Source organism: Mandrillus leucophaeus, unplaced genomic scaffold, assembly GCF_000951045.1.
Source record: "Mandrillus leucophaeus isolate KB7577 unplaced genomic scaffold, Mleu.le_1.0 Scaffold129, whole genome shotgun sequence".
Classification (NCBI taxonomy): Eukaryota; Metazoa; Chordata; class Mammalia; order Primates; family Cercopithecidae; genus Mandrillus; species Mandrillus leucophaeus.
The window spans coordinates 2,142,624-2,155,347 of record NW_012101243.1 but is presented as its reverse complement, the minus strand read 5'-3'; the positions used below and the strand labels follow the sequence as shown (position 1 = coordinate 2,155,347).

The 12,724-nt window shown below is 48.8% G+C and overlaps 2 protein-coding genes across 4 annotated transcripts in view; one reads left to right on the top strand and one right to left on the bottom strand.

The window, feature by feature from the left end:
- The window catches only part of GSS (glutathione synthetase), a 30,614-nt gene extending 21,582 nt beyond the window's left edge, over positions 1-9,032 (bottom strand). The window contains exons 1-2 of one of the 3 annotated variants that reach the window (XM_011972417.1): positions 8,957-9,032; positions 2,686-2,822 (exon numbers count right to left, since the gene is read on the bottom strand). In XM_011972417.1, coding sequence (XP_011827807.1) covers positions 2,686-2,814 — 129 coding nt within the window. In that variant the 5' untranslated portion in view covers positions 2,815-2,822; positions 8,957-9,032. Of the gene's footprint in view, positions 1-2,685; positions 2,823-6,582; positions 6,668-8,956 lie in introns of those variants that run through there. The other 2 variants (XM_011972419.1, XM_011972418.1) reach the window with 2 other exon arrangements.
- Positions 9,033-9,067: 35 nt separating this feature from the next.
- Positions 9,068-12,724, top strand: part of MYH7B (myosin, heavy chain 7B, cardiac muscle, beta) — a 54,187-nt gene continuing 50,530 nt past the window's right edge. The window contains exons 1-2 of the mRNA XM_011972413.1: positions 9,068-9,240; positions 11,327-11,441. The gene's annotated coding sequence lies outside the window, so the exon portion shown is untranslated. The remainder of the gene's footprint in view (positions 9,241-11,326; positions 11,442-12,724) is intronic.

The following is a 12,724-nucleotide window of genomic DNA, read 5'->3' as shown; positions in this document are numbered from 1 at the left end:
GGCTCTGACATTTTAAAAATACTCTGGTGAAAAAAACTGTTAACAATGCATGCCCCTGGTCAGGGAAACACTGGCTGGAGGAAGGGGACTTACTCTGAATTTTGCACCCTGTTCAAATGCATTTGAATGTATTAATTATTGTAAAAAACAAATTAACTCCCCAAACATTGCAGGAGCCAAATATTCAGGCTGGATATGGCTAGTTTGCAGCTCTAATCTGCAGGATAAAGTTCACACTCCTCCTCCACCCAGTAGCTAAGGCCCCTTGGCTGTCTGATGCTGGCCTGCCTTCTTTCTCACTATATCCACTTATGCACCCTGCATTTCAGCTGCATTCTCTTGAACACTTTTTTTTTTTTTTTTTGGCTTTTCCTACTTTTAGGTCCTTGCTATGCAGTTCCTTTTCCCTGTTTGTCTTTTAAGGTCTAGTTCAAATACCACCCCTCAACTCAATCATCTAATCATAATGAATTACTCTTTTTTCCAGCTGTCCTATACAGTATCTCAGGAAAGGAAAAAAAGCATGGATGTTCAGAGCATGGACTCAGGAGCCAAATTCCTTGGGTTTACATCCTGGCTCTGCCAATTATTTTACCATTTAAATGACTTCAGGTAGGTTACTTAGCCTCTCTGGGGTTTGGTTTCCTTACCTCTGTTGTGGTGAGGAGTCAGTGATTCCAAAGTGTTTAGAATAATGCCTGGCATATAGTAAATACTCAATAAATGATAGTTAACATTGTGTAGCAGTCTGCCTGTGTTTCCTCATAGAGCTGACATTATTTCATTTTGTTTTGTGGTATGTTTTCTAACGAGACCAGGAGCTCCAGAGGCTAGGACTCTGGCTGACTCACCTCTCTGTCCTCAGTGCCTAGAATGGCACAGCATAGAGCAGGCATTTGGTAAAGATTTGGAGTAAAATCTCACACACACACAAACACACACACACACACACGCGCGTACATTTTCTGACTTTTTTTCTGGATTACAAATGTCACTGTGGATTGTGCCTTTTCTAGGCTCCATTAACTCCCAGAAAGACCAACTGCTGAATCTTCACATGGTACCTATTGATTAGCAGAAGAAACAAAAGCTTGGAAGGGAAAATGCTTCATCTTAGATTCATACAAGTAATTCACAAAATCTAGGTTCACAGCCCAAGCAATTCTATTCCATACCGTCAGCCTGCCTTAGGTGACAGACATTGTCATTTACTTGGGCCTTAGCAAATGATTACTGAGTGTGGACTCCGTAATTACTGAGTAATACACTCAGGCCTCTGTATTAGGTTCTGGGCACACAGAGACAAAAAAGAATGGGGCTGATTAAAAAAAGAAAAGATGTTGGCAGCTCTTTAGTCACCAATATGATCTTAAGGTGTACTGTTAAGTTTTTTTTTAAAAGTGGGCAAAAGGAGGCTGGGCACGGTGGCTCACACCTATAATCCCAGCAATTTTGTGGGGGCAGAGGCCAGTGGATCAGTTGAAGTCAGGAGTTTGAGATCAGCCTGGACAACAGGGTGAAACCCCGCCTCTACCAAAAATACAAAAAAAAAAAAAATTAGGCATGGTGGCACATGCCTGTAGTCCCAGCTACTTGGGAGGCTGAGGTGGGAGAATTGCTTGAACCCAGGAGGCAGAGGTTGCAGTGAGCCGAGATTGTGCCATTACACTCCAGCCTGGGCAACAGAGCAAGGCCCCAAGGAATATATTTACTTGTTACTAGTTACTTGTTATGAATCAGCCATGTGAAAAGATCAACAAGAAACCAAAACACAGGCTGCATTAGGGTAAACTCTTGTACCCTTTGAATTTGAACCACGAAAAAGTCTTGCCTAGTCACCAAATTAAAAAAGCTTTATTTTTTCCCCTCTAAGGATGAGATTTTAAAAAGGTGTGGTTTGGACTCAGCAGTTCTACTTTTACGTATTGACCCTGGAGAAACACTCACAAAGGTGCCCCAATAGACATACACATGGATGTTCCCTATAATGCTATTTATGGTCATAAAATCACGAGAGAAAGAGAAATCACCTAAATAGACATGAGTAGAGAGAAGCTAAACTGTGATATACCCACATCTGGAATACTATGCCTCAGAATGAAGTTGACCCTAATGGAAGGCATTAGAAAGTTCTAAGACAGACTATTAAATAAAAAACCAAAAATATATCATAGATAATATAATTTATTCTATGATAGATATCAAATAATATTTGATAATTATCAAATAATTGTTTTTTAAAAAAGACATATTTCTCTATATACATATCTATATATATAAATGCACAGAGAAAGGCTTGAAAAGATATATCACAAACCAGTTACAGAGAAGGTAGAGTGATTATGGGATCTTCAGTAATAGCTCACTGGGCAAAGTGCTTCACGTGAATCACCCTCTAATTCTCTTACCAAACCAGTGAGGTAGGTCCTATTATTATCCCATTTTTACACCTGAAGAAACTGCAGCTGAGAGTAATTTGCCTAAGTCACACTTCAAACCCCATATTTAAATTTGATTACTCCAGCATGCTGCTTTTTTACTTTCTACTTCTACAGATCAATTTTAGTTACTGAAAAAAATAAGGCAAAAGAGATACGGTCCCTGATGCAAAGGAAAGACCCTCAGCCTGGCTGGGGCCAGACAGTGGGCCATGGTGAATGCCGTGGGGAGGAGCTAGGGGCTTACCTCCGAGGAAGTGGGCTCCTGTGAGGTCCTCAGCAACACTCCCTCAGCCAGGGCGCGGTCCACGGCCTGCCGTGCCAGCTCCTCTAGCTGCTGTTCATCCTTCAAGAGGCCCCCCCAGTTGGTGGCCATCCCAACACCTGCAAAAGATGGAGAGAAGAGAGTTGGCAACAGATGGCCTGAAGCCCAGCAACCACCGAAACTGGCTGGTGGCCACCCCCAACACAGCAGGACCCTGACCTCTGTTGGAAGGGAACAGCGTGGTATACAGGAATGAACACTGGCTGCTTCTAGCTCTTAACAACTTCCATGTGCATGAAATAGAAAGCCTGACAAAGCATTTCCATGGCCACTCTCTCTTTTGATTCCTAACACAATGGCATTATTCTCACAGTAAGGAAGCAGAGGCTTGGAGGGGTGAAATGACTTGCCCGAAGTGATGACTGGTATAGCCTGGACTGGAACCCGTCTCTGGACTCCCAGCCTAATGCTCTTCATTGGAGAAAGAAGCACTGATATCAGATGTGACTGGGGCAAGTTCCTTCCCCTCCCAGAGCTACAGATTCCCTAACTGTGAAACAAGAAGAATGGGTAGATCAGTAGTTTCCAAACCTGGCTGAACATTCTGGGGAGCTTGGGAAAGAATACAGATTCCTGGGTCCCATCCCAGAGACTCTGATTCAAGAGGCCTGAAGGGAAGGATGGGTTGAGGCTTTGTATTTATTTTTATTATCATTATCATTATTTTTTTTGAGATGGAGTCTTACTCAGTCGCCCAGGCTGGAGTTCAGTGGCTTGCTCTTGGCTCACTGCAACCTCTGCCTCCTGGGTTCAAGTGATTCTCCTGCCTCAGCCTCCCCGAGTAGCTGAGATTACAGGCATGTGCCACCACACCTGGCTAATGTTTTGTATTTTAGTAGAGACGGGGTTTCACCGTGTTAGCCAGGATGGTCTTGATCTCCTGACCTTGTGATACACACCCCTCGGCCTCCCAAAGTGCTGGGATTACAGAAGTGAGCCACCACGCCAAGCCGAGGTTTTGTATTTTTAACAAGTTTTCCTGGGATAGGAGTCACTGCAGTACACTATTAATTCCCTTCAAGCTCCAACAACTCATGTCAGCAGATCTCAAATAAATTACATGGGAAGGGGGAGGGAGCTCTTCGTGGAATATCATGAAATGCAAATAAGGTGAACTCCTCCCTTATACTAACCAGAAGGAATCTTAGTAGCAGGAAATGATTACATTCCATGTATGGACATTTATTATCAAAGCACCAAAAGACAGAAAATATTTTTGAGAAATCACATTAGCAAGATGGAAATCGCTGAAAGCCAAGTGTCCAGTGTAATAGGAGGAGTTGTCTGATTGGTCGCCCAGAGACATACAGAGGTGTACAAACTCACACCCTGGTACTCATTCATTTTTCAGCAGGCCTCAGGAGTTTAAGATCTGGGTAAAAATCTGGAAACACCGTCATTACTTTTGTTGTGCCCTGTTGTCATTTAACAGAACATGGCTGCCCAACTCAGTGGTCCCCAGGAAGGAAGAGAATAATAGGAAACCTCCATCACATTCAGCTCTATCCCCTGTCCCCATGACAGAGCTAGTGCTAGGCCAATTATGAAGGTCTGCCGGCCTCAGCACAATGCTTTGAAAGAATGTGCAGGTAACCTCAGGAGTGTCCTGATATCTCTGCTGAGTGAGACACAGATGAGGGCAGGCATAGTAACGACCAAGGCTCAAGTCAGACAGACAGACAGACCTGGGTTTGAGCCCATAATAACATGACTTCTTTCTTTCTCTCTCTCTCTTTTTTTTTTTTTGGCGGAGTCTCGCTCTGTCGCCCAGGCTGGGGTGCAGTGGCGCAGATCTTGGCTCACTGCAAGCTCCGCCTCCTGGGTTCACACTATTCTCCTGCCTCAGCCTCCCGAGTAGCTGAGACCACAGGCGCCCGCCACCACGCCCGGCTGATTTTTTGTATTTTTAGTAGAGACGGGGTTTCACCGTGTTAGCCAGGATGGTCTCGATCTGATCTCGTGACCCCCGCCCTCGGCCTCCCAAAGTGCTGGGATTACAGGCGTGAGCCACCGCGTCTGGCCGACTTCCCTTTCAAGTAAGACTGCTGTGTGGATTAAGAGAAAAATCAGTGTGAAATTTCTCAAAAGCAGCTCTATACATGAGACCATTTTTTGACTATACTCTCTTTACAGGTAGGAGGAGACTTGTCAGAGGTCACACAGAAACCTAGTGGCAGAGCCAGGACAAGAACCCATTACTTTGACATTAGAGTAATGAAACCCTCCATGAGCCCCCATCATTCCACAATTCTGGAATTCCGACATCTGTTTGCTGTTGGGCTTTTATTTAGTTGGCAAACACTGATTTGCATTTAATGCCAGTCCCTTGACTAGGTACCAGGGACATGGAGAAGGATAAGACATAAAAATAATCACCATGGGCCAGGTGTGGTGGCTCACATCTGTAATCCCAGCACTTTGGGAGGCTGAGGCAGGCGGATTACCTGAGGTTGGGAGTTCAAGACCAGCCTGACCAACATGGAGAAACCCCATCTCTACTAAAAATACAAAATTAGCCCGCCGTGGTGGCGCATGCCTGTAATCCCAGCTACTCGGGAGGCTAAGGCAGGAGAATAGCTTGAACCCGGGAGGTGGAGGTTGCGGTGAGCCGAGATCTTGCCATTGCACTCCAGCCTGGGCAACAAGAGCAAAACTCCGTCCAGAAAAAAAAAAGAAAGAAAAAAAATAAATCACGATGAAGGTGCTAAGTGGGCCCTTTATTTTCTCATTCTACAGCTTCAACCCTCCCTTTGCTTTATTTGTTTTGCTGATGACATTCAAATCTACATCTTCACAGCAATACTTTCCTACCTTCAAACTAGAATATCCAATTGCTTCCTGCGAGTCTCCACACAACCAGAATAGAATTTGTTGTTGTCTCCCACAAATCTGCTTCTCCTCTGATGAACCCCACCCAGGTACCCAAGCCCTGAGTACTTCTTTCCTACATCTCACTGTCCGCAAATCCTGTGGATTTTGCTGCCTAAGTATATAGTACTTTGAATTCCGTTATTTAACTCCATTTCCAGTGTTTGTAGCCTAGCCCCGGCCACTGTCATCTCTTCCCTGGGCACGAAACAAATTCAGAGTGAGGTATCTTCGGTGACCAGGATACGTCGGCCTCTGTCCGCCTTCCAGGCCTTGGCACGTGCTGTCTTCTCTTTGGAACTCTCCCCACCACTTCTGATCAGAGTTCGCGATTTAGTTCCAGAAGCCGTCCCTGTTCTCCGCCCTGGGCGTCTACATTCTACAGCCCATCACTTTTCCCGGCACCGCGGGAACAGTGTTTGTCTTGATCACTTCTCTATCTAGTGTTAGCCGCGCTTAGTACTGTATTCATTCATTACATGAATGAATGAAGAAAGAACGACAGACGGGCCAGATCACCGAAAGCCTCAAAACGCCCACAAGGAAATGGGTCGGACTTTATCCCCAGGACTAGACCAGAGCCTAGAAAGGCCCCGAGGCAACGACACGGTCGGCTGCCCAGGCTGGCCCCACTACACGGGCCCGCTCGCTTTCACCCTGGACAAAGTTTGTCCCTAATCGCTCCCCGTTGTAGTTCTAACTGGCTCCAGTCTCACTGGCCCACTGGCCCCGACACCGGCCCGATCTAAAGGCAGGAGATCCGGAAAGTCTGGGATCAACGCGCGCCAGCCCAACCCCCTCAAGAGACACTAGTTTCCCCGCGCATGCAAAGGGTTTCAGCTACAAGATCTCCCGGCCTCCGGAGTTCAATCCCTCGCCAGACCCCTCCCTCACATCGTCCCCCCCGAGGAAACGTGACCCGTGCCGGCCGCCGTGGCCGCGCCAACCTACTCGTTCGCCTTCTCTCAGCGCACGGTTCTCTCGGCACTCGCACCGCTACCCAGGCTCGGGGGGCGGGGCCTCGATGCGGCCCAGTGCGCTTGCGCGGACCGCCCCCGGGCCGGCTTAAAGAGTAGGGCGGGGACAGAGACCCATATCTTTGGCGCTGAGTCGCGGCTAGGAAGGGGCAGTCGTTGAGAGGGCGGCCTTGGCGTTAGGAGTGTGTTGGCTGCACCCTGGCGGACGGACCTTGGGAAGGAGGGGAGGGGACCGTCGGGGTCGGCGGGGAGCTACGGGTATGCATAGCTCTTAGAGCGTCAGAGCTGGCGACGTCCAGTGGAAGATGGGGAAACTAATGCTCAGAGCGGGACACTCACTACCTCAGGGGCACACAGTTGATAAGGGTGGGGTGGCCGTGGTAATGGAGGCCCCAGGGAGGGTCAGGGGCCCGTAGTACGTCAGGGGCTGAACCTGTATTAGAACCCAGGCTTGTTTCCCAGCGCAGCCGGGTCCCAGAAAAATCCCCCTGATTTTATCTATTTATTTTTTTAACCTGGAATAGCAGCAGGGAAAGCATTAGAGACAAAAGGAAAGGATTTTCATTTTTCCAGGAATGCTGAAGTCAGGACTGTTTGAGGGGAACCCTGTGTTTGTCAGACTCTCCAGTACCGTTTACATCAGATCTGGGGCAGCTTTTAAAAATATGCAGATTCATGACTGCTACCCCCACCTCACTGCTTGGCAGCCCACAGGTGCCTTCCCTGTTTCTTCCTTCTGGGTTGTGATAGGCTTGTCTGCAGTCCGAAGCACCTGATAAGAATTTTAGTTAAATGGAATGTATCAGCCCAGCTTCTAGGGAATTAACCATGAATAAGACACAGCCACTGCTTTCAATCTGATAAGGTAGGCAATAAACAGTGCTTTTCTGAAGGAATCAGGGATGGCTTTTGGGGTCTTGAAGGATGGCTAGGAAGGTGTAGGTAGTGAAGGAGGTAGGGGTAGAGGTGAGAGGCTGGGATGGGGACAGTGTTCCAAATTGCAGGAACAAAAGCAGCAAAGGCTGGCTGGGCGCAGTGGCTCAGGCCTATAATCCTAGCACTTTGAGAGGCCGAGGCAGGTGGATCACTTGAGCTCAGGAGTTGGAGACCAGGCTGGGCAACGTGGCGAAACCCCGTCTCTACTAAAAATACAAGAATTAGCCGGGTATGTTGGCCCGTGCCTGTAATTCCAGCTACTCAGGAGGCTGTGGTGTGAGAATCCTTGAGCCCCGGAGGCGGAGGCTGCCGCGGCTGAGATCGTGCCGCTGCACTTCTATCTGGGTGACAGAGTAAGACCCTGTCCTAAAAAAAAAAGAGCAGCGAAGGCATATAATTCTGAGGGTTGTTCGGGTCGTTTTACAGACACGGAGGAGTTTGGTGTGAATAATGAGGAAGGGCCTAAGGATTCCAACAGGACTTTAGGCGCTTAGGCTTGGAGAGGTAGCCTCAGATGCCAGTTCCACTGAGCAACAGGAGCTAAGGGCTTTAAGCAGGGGAAAGACATGGTTAGTTTTGTGTGTTAGGCACTGGTTACAGCGTGACAAATGGTTTGGAAGTGGGGAGATGGGCTAGAGAAAGAGTAGAGAGAGTTAAGATGTGAGATAATGAGGCCGTAGCCAGTGCAGCCGCTGTGGAGATGCAGTGAAGAGAACAGATCAAAGAAATTTAGGAGGGCACGTGCTGTCTTCTCTTTGGAACTCTCCCCACCACTTCTGATCAGAGTTCGCGATTTAGTTCCAGAAGCCGTCCCTGTTCTCCGCCCTGGGCGTCTACATTCTACAGCCCATCACTTTTCCCGGCACCGCGGGAACAGTGTTTGTCTTGATCACTTCTCTATCTAGTGTTAGCCGCGCTTAGTACTGTATTCATTCATTACATGAATGAATGAAGAAAGAACGACAGACGGGCCAGATCACCGAAAGCCTCAAAACGCCCACAAGGAAATGGGTCGGACTTTATCCCCAGGACTAGACCAGAGCCTAGAAAGGCCCCGAGGCAACGACACGGTCGGCTGCCCAGGCTGGCCCCACTACACGGGCCCGCTCGCTTTCACCCTGGACAAAGTTTGTCCCTAATCGCTCCCCGTTGTAGTTCTAACTGGCTCCAGTCTCACTGGCCCACTGGCCCCGACACCGGCCCGATCTAAAGGCAGGAGATCCGGAAAGTCTGGGATCAACGCGCGCCAGCCCAACCCCCTCAAGAGACACTAGTTTCCCCGCGCATGCAAAGGGTTTCAGCTACAAGATCTCCCGGCCTCCGGAGTTCAATCCCTCGCCAGACCCCTCCCTCACATCGTCCCCCCCGAGGAAACGTGACCCGTGCCGGCCGCCGTGGCCGCGCCAACCTACTCGTTCGCCTTCTCTCAGCGCACGGTTCTCTCGGCACTCGCACCGCTACCCAGGCTCGGGGGGCGGGGCCTCGATGCGGCCCAGTGCGCTTGCGCGGACCGCCCCCGGGCCGGCTTAAAGAGTAGGGCGGGGACAGAGACCCATATCTTTGGCGCTGAGTCGCGGCTAGGAAGGGGCAGTCGTTGAGAGGGCGGCCTTGGCGTTAGGAGTGTGTTGGCTGCACCCTGGCGGACGGACCTTGGGAAGGAGGGGAGGGGACCGTCGGGGTCGGCGGGGAGCTACGGGTATGCATAGCTCTTAGAGCGTCAGAGCTGGCGACGTCCAGTGGAAGATGGGGAAACTAATGCTCAGAGCGGGACACTCACTACCTCAGGGGCACACAGTTGATAAGGGTGGGGTGGCCGTGGTAATGGAGGCCCCAGGGAGGGTCAGGGGCCCGTAGTACGTCAGGGGCTGAACCTGTATTAGAACCCAGGCTTGTTTCCCAGCGCAGCCGGGTCCCAGAAAAATCCCCCTGATTTTATCTATTTATTTTTTTAACCTGGAATAGCAGCAGGGAAAGCATTAGAGACAAAAGGAAAGGATTTTCATTTTTCCAGGAATGCTGAAGTCAGGACTGTTTGAGGGGAACCCTGTGTTTGTCAGACTCTCCAGTACCGTTTACATCAGATCTGGGGCAGCTTTTAAAAATATGCAGATTCATGACTGCTACCCCCACCTCACTGCTTGGCAGCCCACAGGTGCCTTCCCTGTTTCTTCCTTCTGGGTTGTGATAGGCTTGTCTGCAGTCCGAAGCACCTGATAAGAATTTTAGTTAAATGGAATGTATCAGCCCAGCTTCTAGGGAATTAACCATGAATAAGACACAGCCACTGCTTTCAATCTGATAAGGTAGGCAATAAACAGTGCTTTTCTGAAGGAATCAGGGATGGCTTTTGGGGTCTTGAAGGATGGCTAGGAAGGTGTAGGTAGTGAAGGAGGTAGGGGTAGAGGTGAGAGGCTGGGATGGGGACAGTGTTCCAAATTGCAGGAACAAAAGCAGCAAAGGCTGGCTGGGCGCAGTGGCTCAGGCCTATAATCCTAGCACTTTGAGAGGCCGAGGCAGGTGGATCACTTGAGCTCAGGAGTTGGAGACCAGGCTGGGCAACGTGGCGAAACCCCGTCTCTACTAAAAATACAAGAATTAGCCGGGTATGTTGGCCCGTGCCTGTAATTCCAGCTACTCAGGAGGCTGTGGTGTGAGAATCCTTGAGCCCCGGAGGCGGAGGCTGCCGCGGCTGAGATCGTGCCGCTGCACTTCTATCTGGGTGACAGAGTAAGACCCTGTCCTAAAAAAAAAAGAGCAGCGAAGGCATATAATTCTGAGGGTTGTTCGGGTCGTTTTACAGACACGGAGGAGTTTGGTGTGAATAATGAGGAAGGGCCTAAGGATTCCAACAGGACTTTAGGCGCTTAGGCTTGGAGAGGTAGCCTCAGATGCCAGTTCCACTGAGCAACAGGAGCTAAGGGCTTTAAGCAGGGGAAAGACATGGTTAGTTTTGTGTGTTAGGCACTGGTTACAGCGTGACAAATGGTTTGGAAGTGGGGAGATGGGCTAGAGAAAGAGTAGAGAGAGTTAAGATGTGAGATAATGAGGCCGTAGCCAGTGCAGCCGCTGTGGAGATGCAGTGAAGAGAACAGATCAAAGAAATTTAGGAGTGAGAACTCCTGGTGATGGTAAATCAGTGGCCCAACCCAGGGACCAAGATCTTTTCGACTCTTTTTTTTTTTTTTTTTTTTGAGATGGAGTTTTCGTTCTTGTTGCCCAGGCTGGAGTACAATCGTGCAATCTCAGCTCACTGCAACCTCCACTTCCCAGGTTCAAGCCAATTCTCCTGCCTCAGCCTCCCAAGTAGCTGGGATTACAGGCGCCCACCACCACACCTGGCTATTTTTTGTATTTTTAGTAGAGACAGGGTTTCACCATGTTGGCCAGGCTGGTCTGGAACACCTGAGCTCAAGTGATCCACCGACCTCGGCTCCCAAAGTGCTGGGATTACAGGCGTTAACGACTGTGCCCGGCCCCTTTTGACTCTTTAAATAAAGCATGTACATTATCTGACTAGAGGACGGGCTGAGTCCTCCAGTCCCCCGTGTGTGGTCGCAGGATGGGGGGAGATGGTGGTAGATAGGTGTCTGGTTATTACCAGAACAATGTTTCCTGATGTCCTTTCCTTGTTGGCTTTTGTACCTGAGGGGATAAGCAGCTATTAATTAGAATAGGCCCCAGGTGGCAGGAAGAGGTTACTGGGTCAACCAGGAACAAAAGAAGCTATTTCTAGTGCAACATGAAATTGAAAATAAAAAGCATGACCGGGGTTCTCTGTGCAGGTTCCCCTCTTCCAAGATGGGTGCCAAATGACGAGTATCAGGTGTCTATGGCAAGATTTGGGGAGGATCCCAGACCTTAACAGCCCTTTGATTGAATCCTCTCACAATGTGGCAGGTAAGATGTCTTTATTCCCATTTTGTAGATGTGGCATCTGAGCCTCAGAAGTTACGTGACTTGTTCAAGGTGACCCAGTTCGTGGTAGGACTGGGAGTGAAGGACTCTGGACTAAGAATCTTTCCAGGGAGCGTTTGCCCTTTCTGCACCCTCTGCCTGGGTGCACTCCTCCAAAATCCTGGCATGACTGGCTCCTTTGGTCATTCAAATATTTCATCCCTGGAGGCTGCCCCACCCTATAAGTCTGTATCACATTATCCTTTGTCTTTTCTTTTCTCTTCCTAGATGGAGTCTCACTCTGTTGCCCAGGCTGGAATGCAGTGGCGCAATCTCAGCTTACTGCAACCTCCCGGGTTCAAACGATTCTCTTGCCTCAGCCTCCTGAGTAGCTGGGATTACAGGCATGTGCTACCATGCCCGGCTAATTTTTGTATTTTTAGTAGAGACAGGGTTTCACCATGTTGATCAGGCTGGTCTCGAACTCCTGACCTTGTGATCTGCCTGCCTCTGCCTCTCAAACTGGGATTACAGGCGTGAGCCACTGCGCTTGGCCTTGTATTTTCTTCATAGCAGTTACTCATATCTGAAATTGTTGCTTTTGTCTGCTGTTTCCCTCTGCTAGAATGTGAGCCCCATGAAAATAGGGGCCATGTCTGTCTTGTTCACCACTTTACCCCCAGGACCTATACTAATTAGTGCCTGCCACATGGCAGATGCTCAATAATATTTGCTAACCAATGGAAATAGGTTGGGGAGAGAGAAAGAGAAGGAAACCATTTAATGAAAGCTGAGGATGTTTCAAGTACTTCTCACAAATTGCCTCATTTGATCCCTTCACAGCCTTTCAGGGTAGAAATCGTATCTCCATTGGGTGAATAAGAAACCATGCTAAGCCAGGTCAAGTCCATGGTTGGTCACTTTTGAGGCTATAGACTCGTCTGAGATCTATTAGGCATAAAATTTTGCATCAACTACGTGGAGGAATTCACAGACTTTCTCAGGCTCACTTGGGGATCTCAGATCAAGAAACCTAGGATTGGGGAACTTGCCCAGGGGTCTTTTTGGCCCCAGGCCTTTCCTGGATCCTCACTCTCTGGCAAGGATGGAATCCATGTAGTAGACTATAGGGAACCTGATGAAGATTCCGAAGCAGAGGGAGATGATTTGCACTGAGTCTCTGGTGTCTCAAACCTGAGTTTGAATCCTGACTGTGGAGAAGTCATCTCACCTCTCCAAATCCCACTTTCCTCATTTTATTTTTTTCTTTCTTGTTTTTTTTTTTT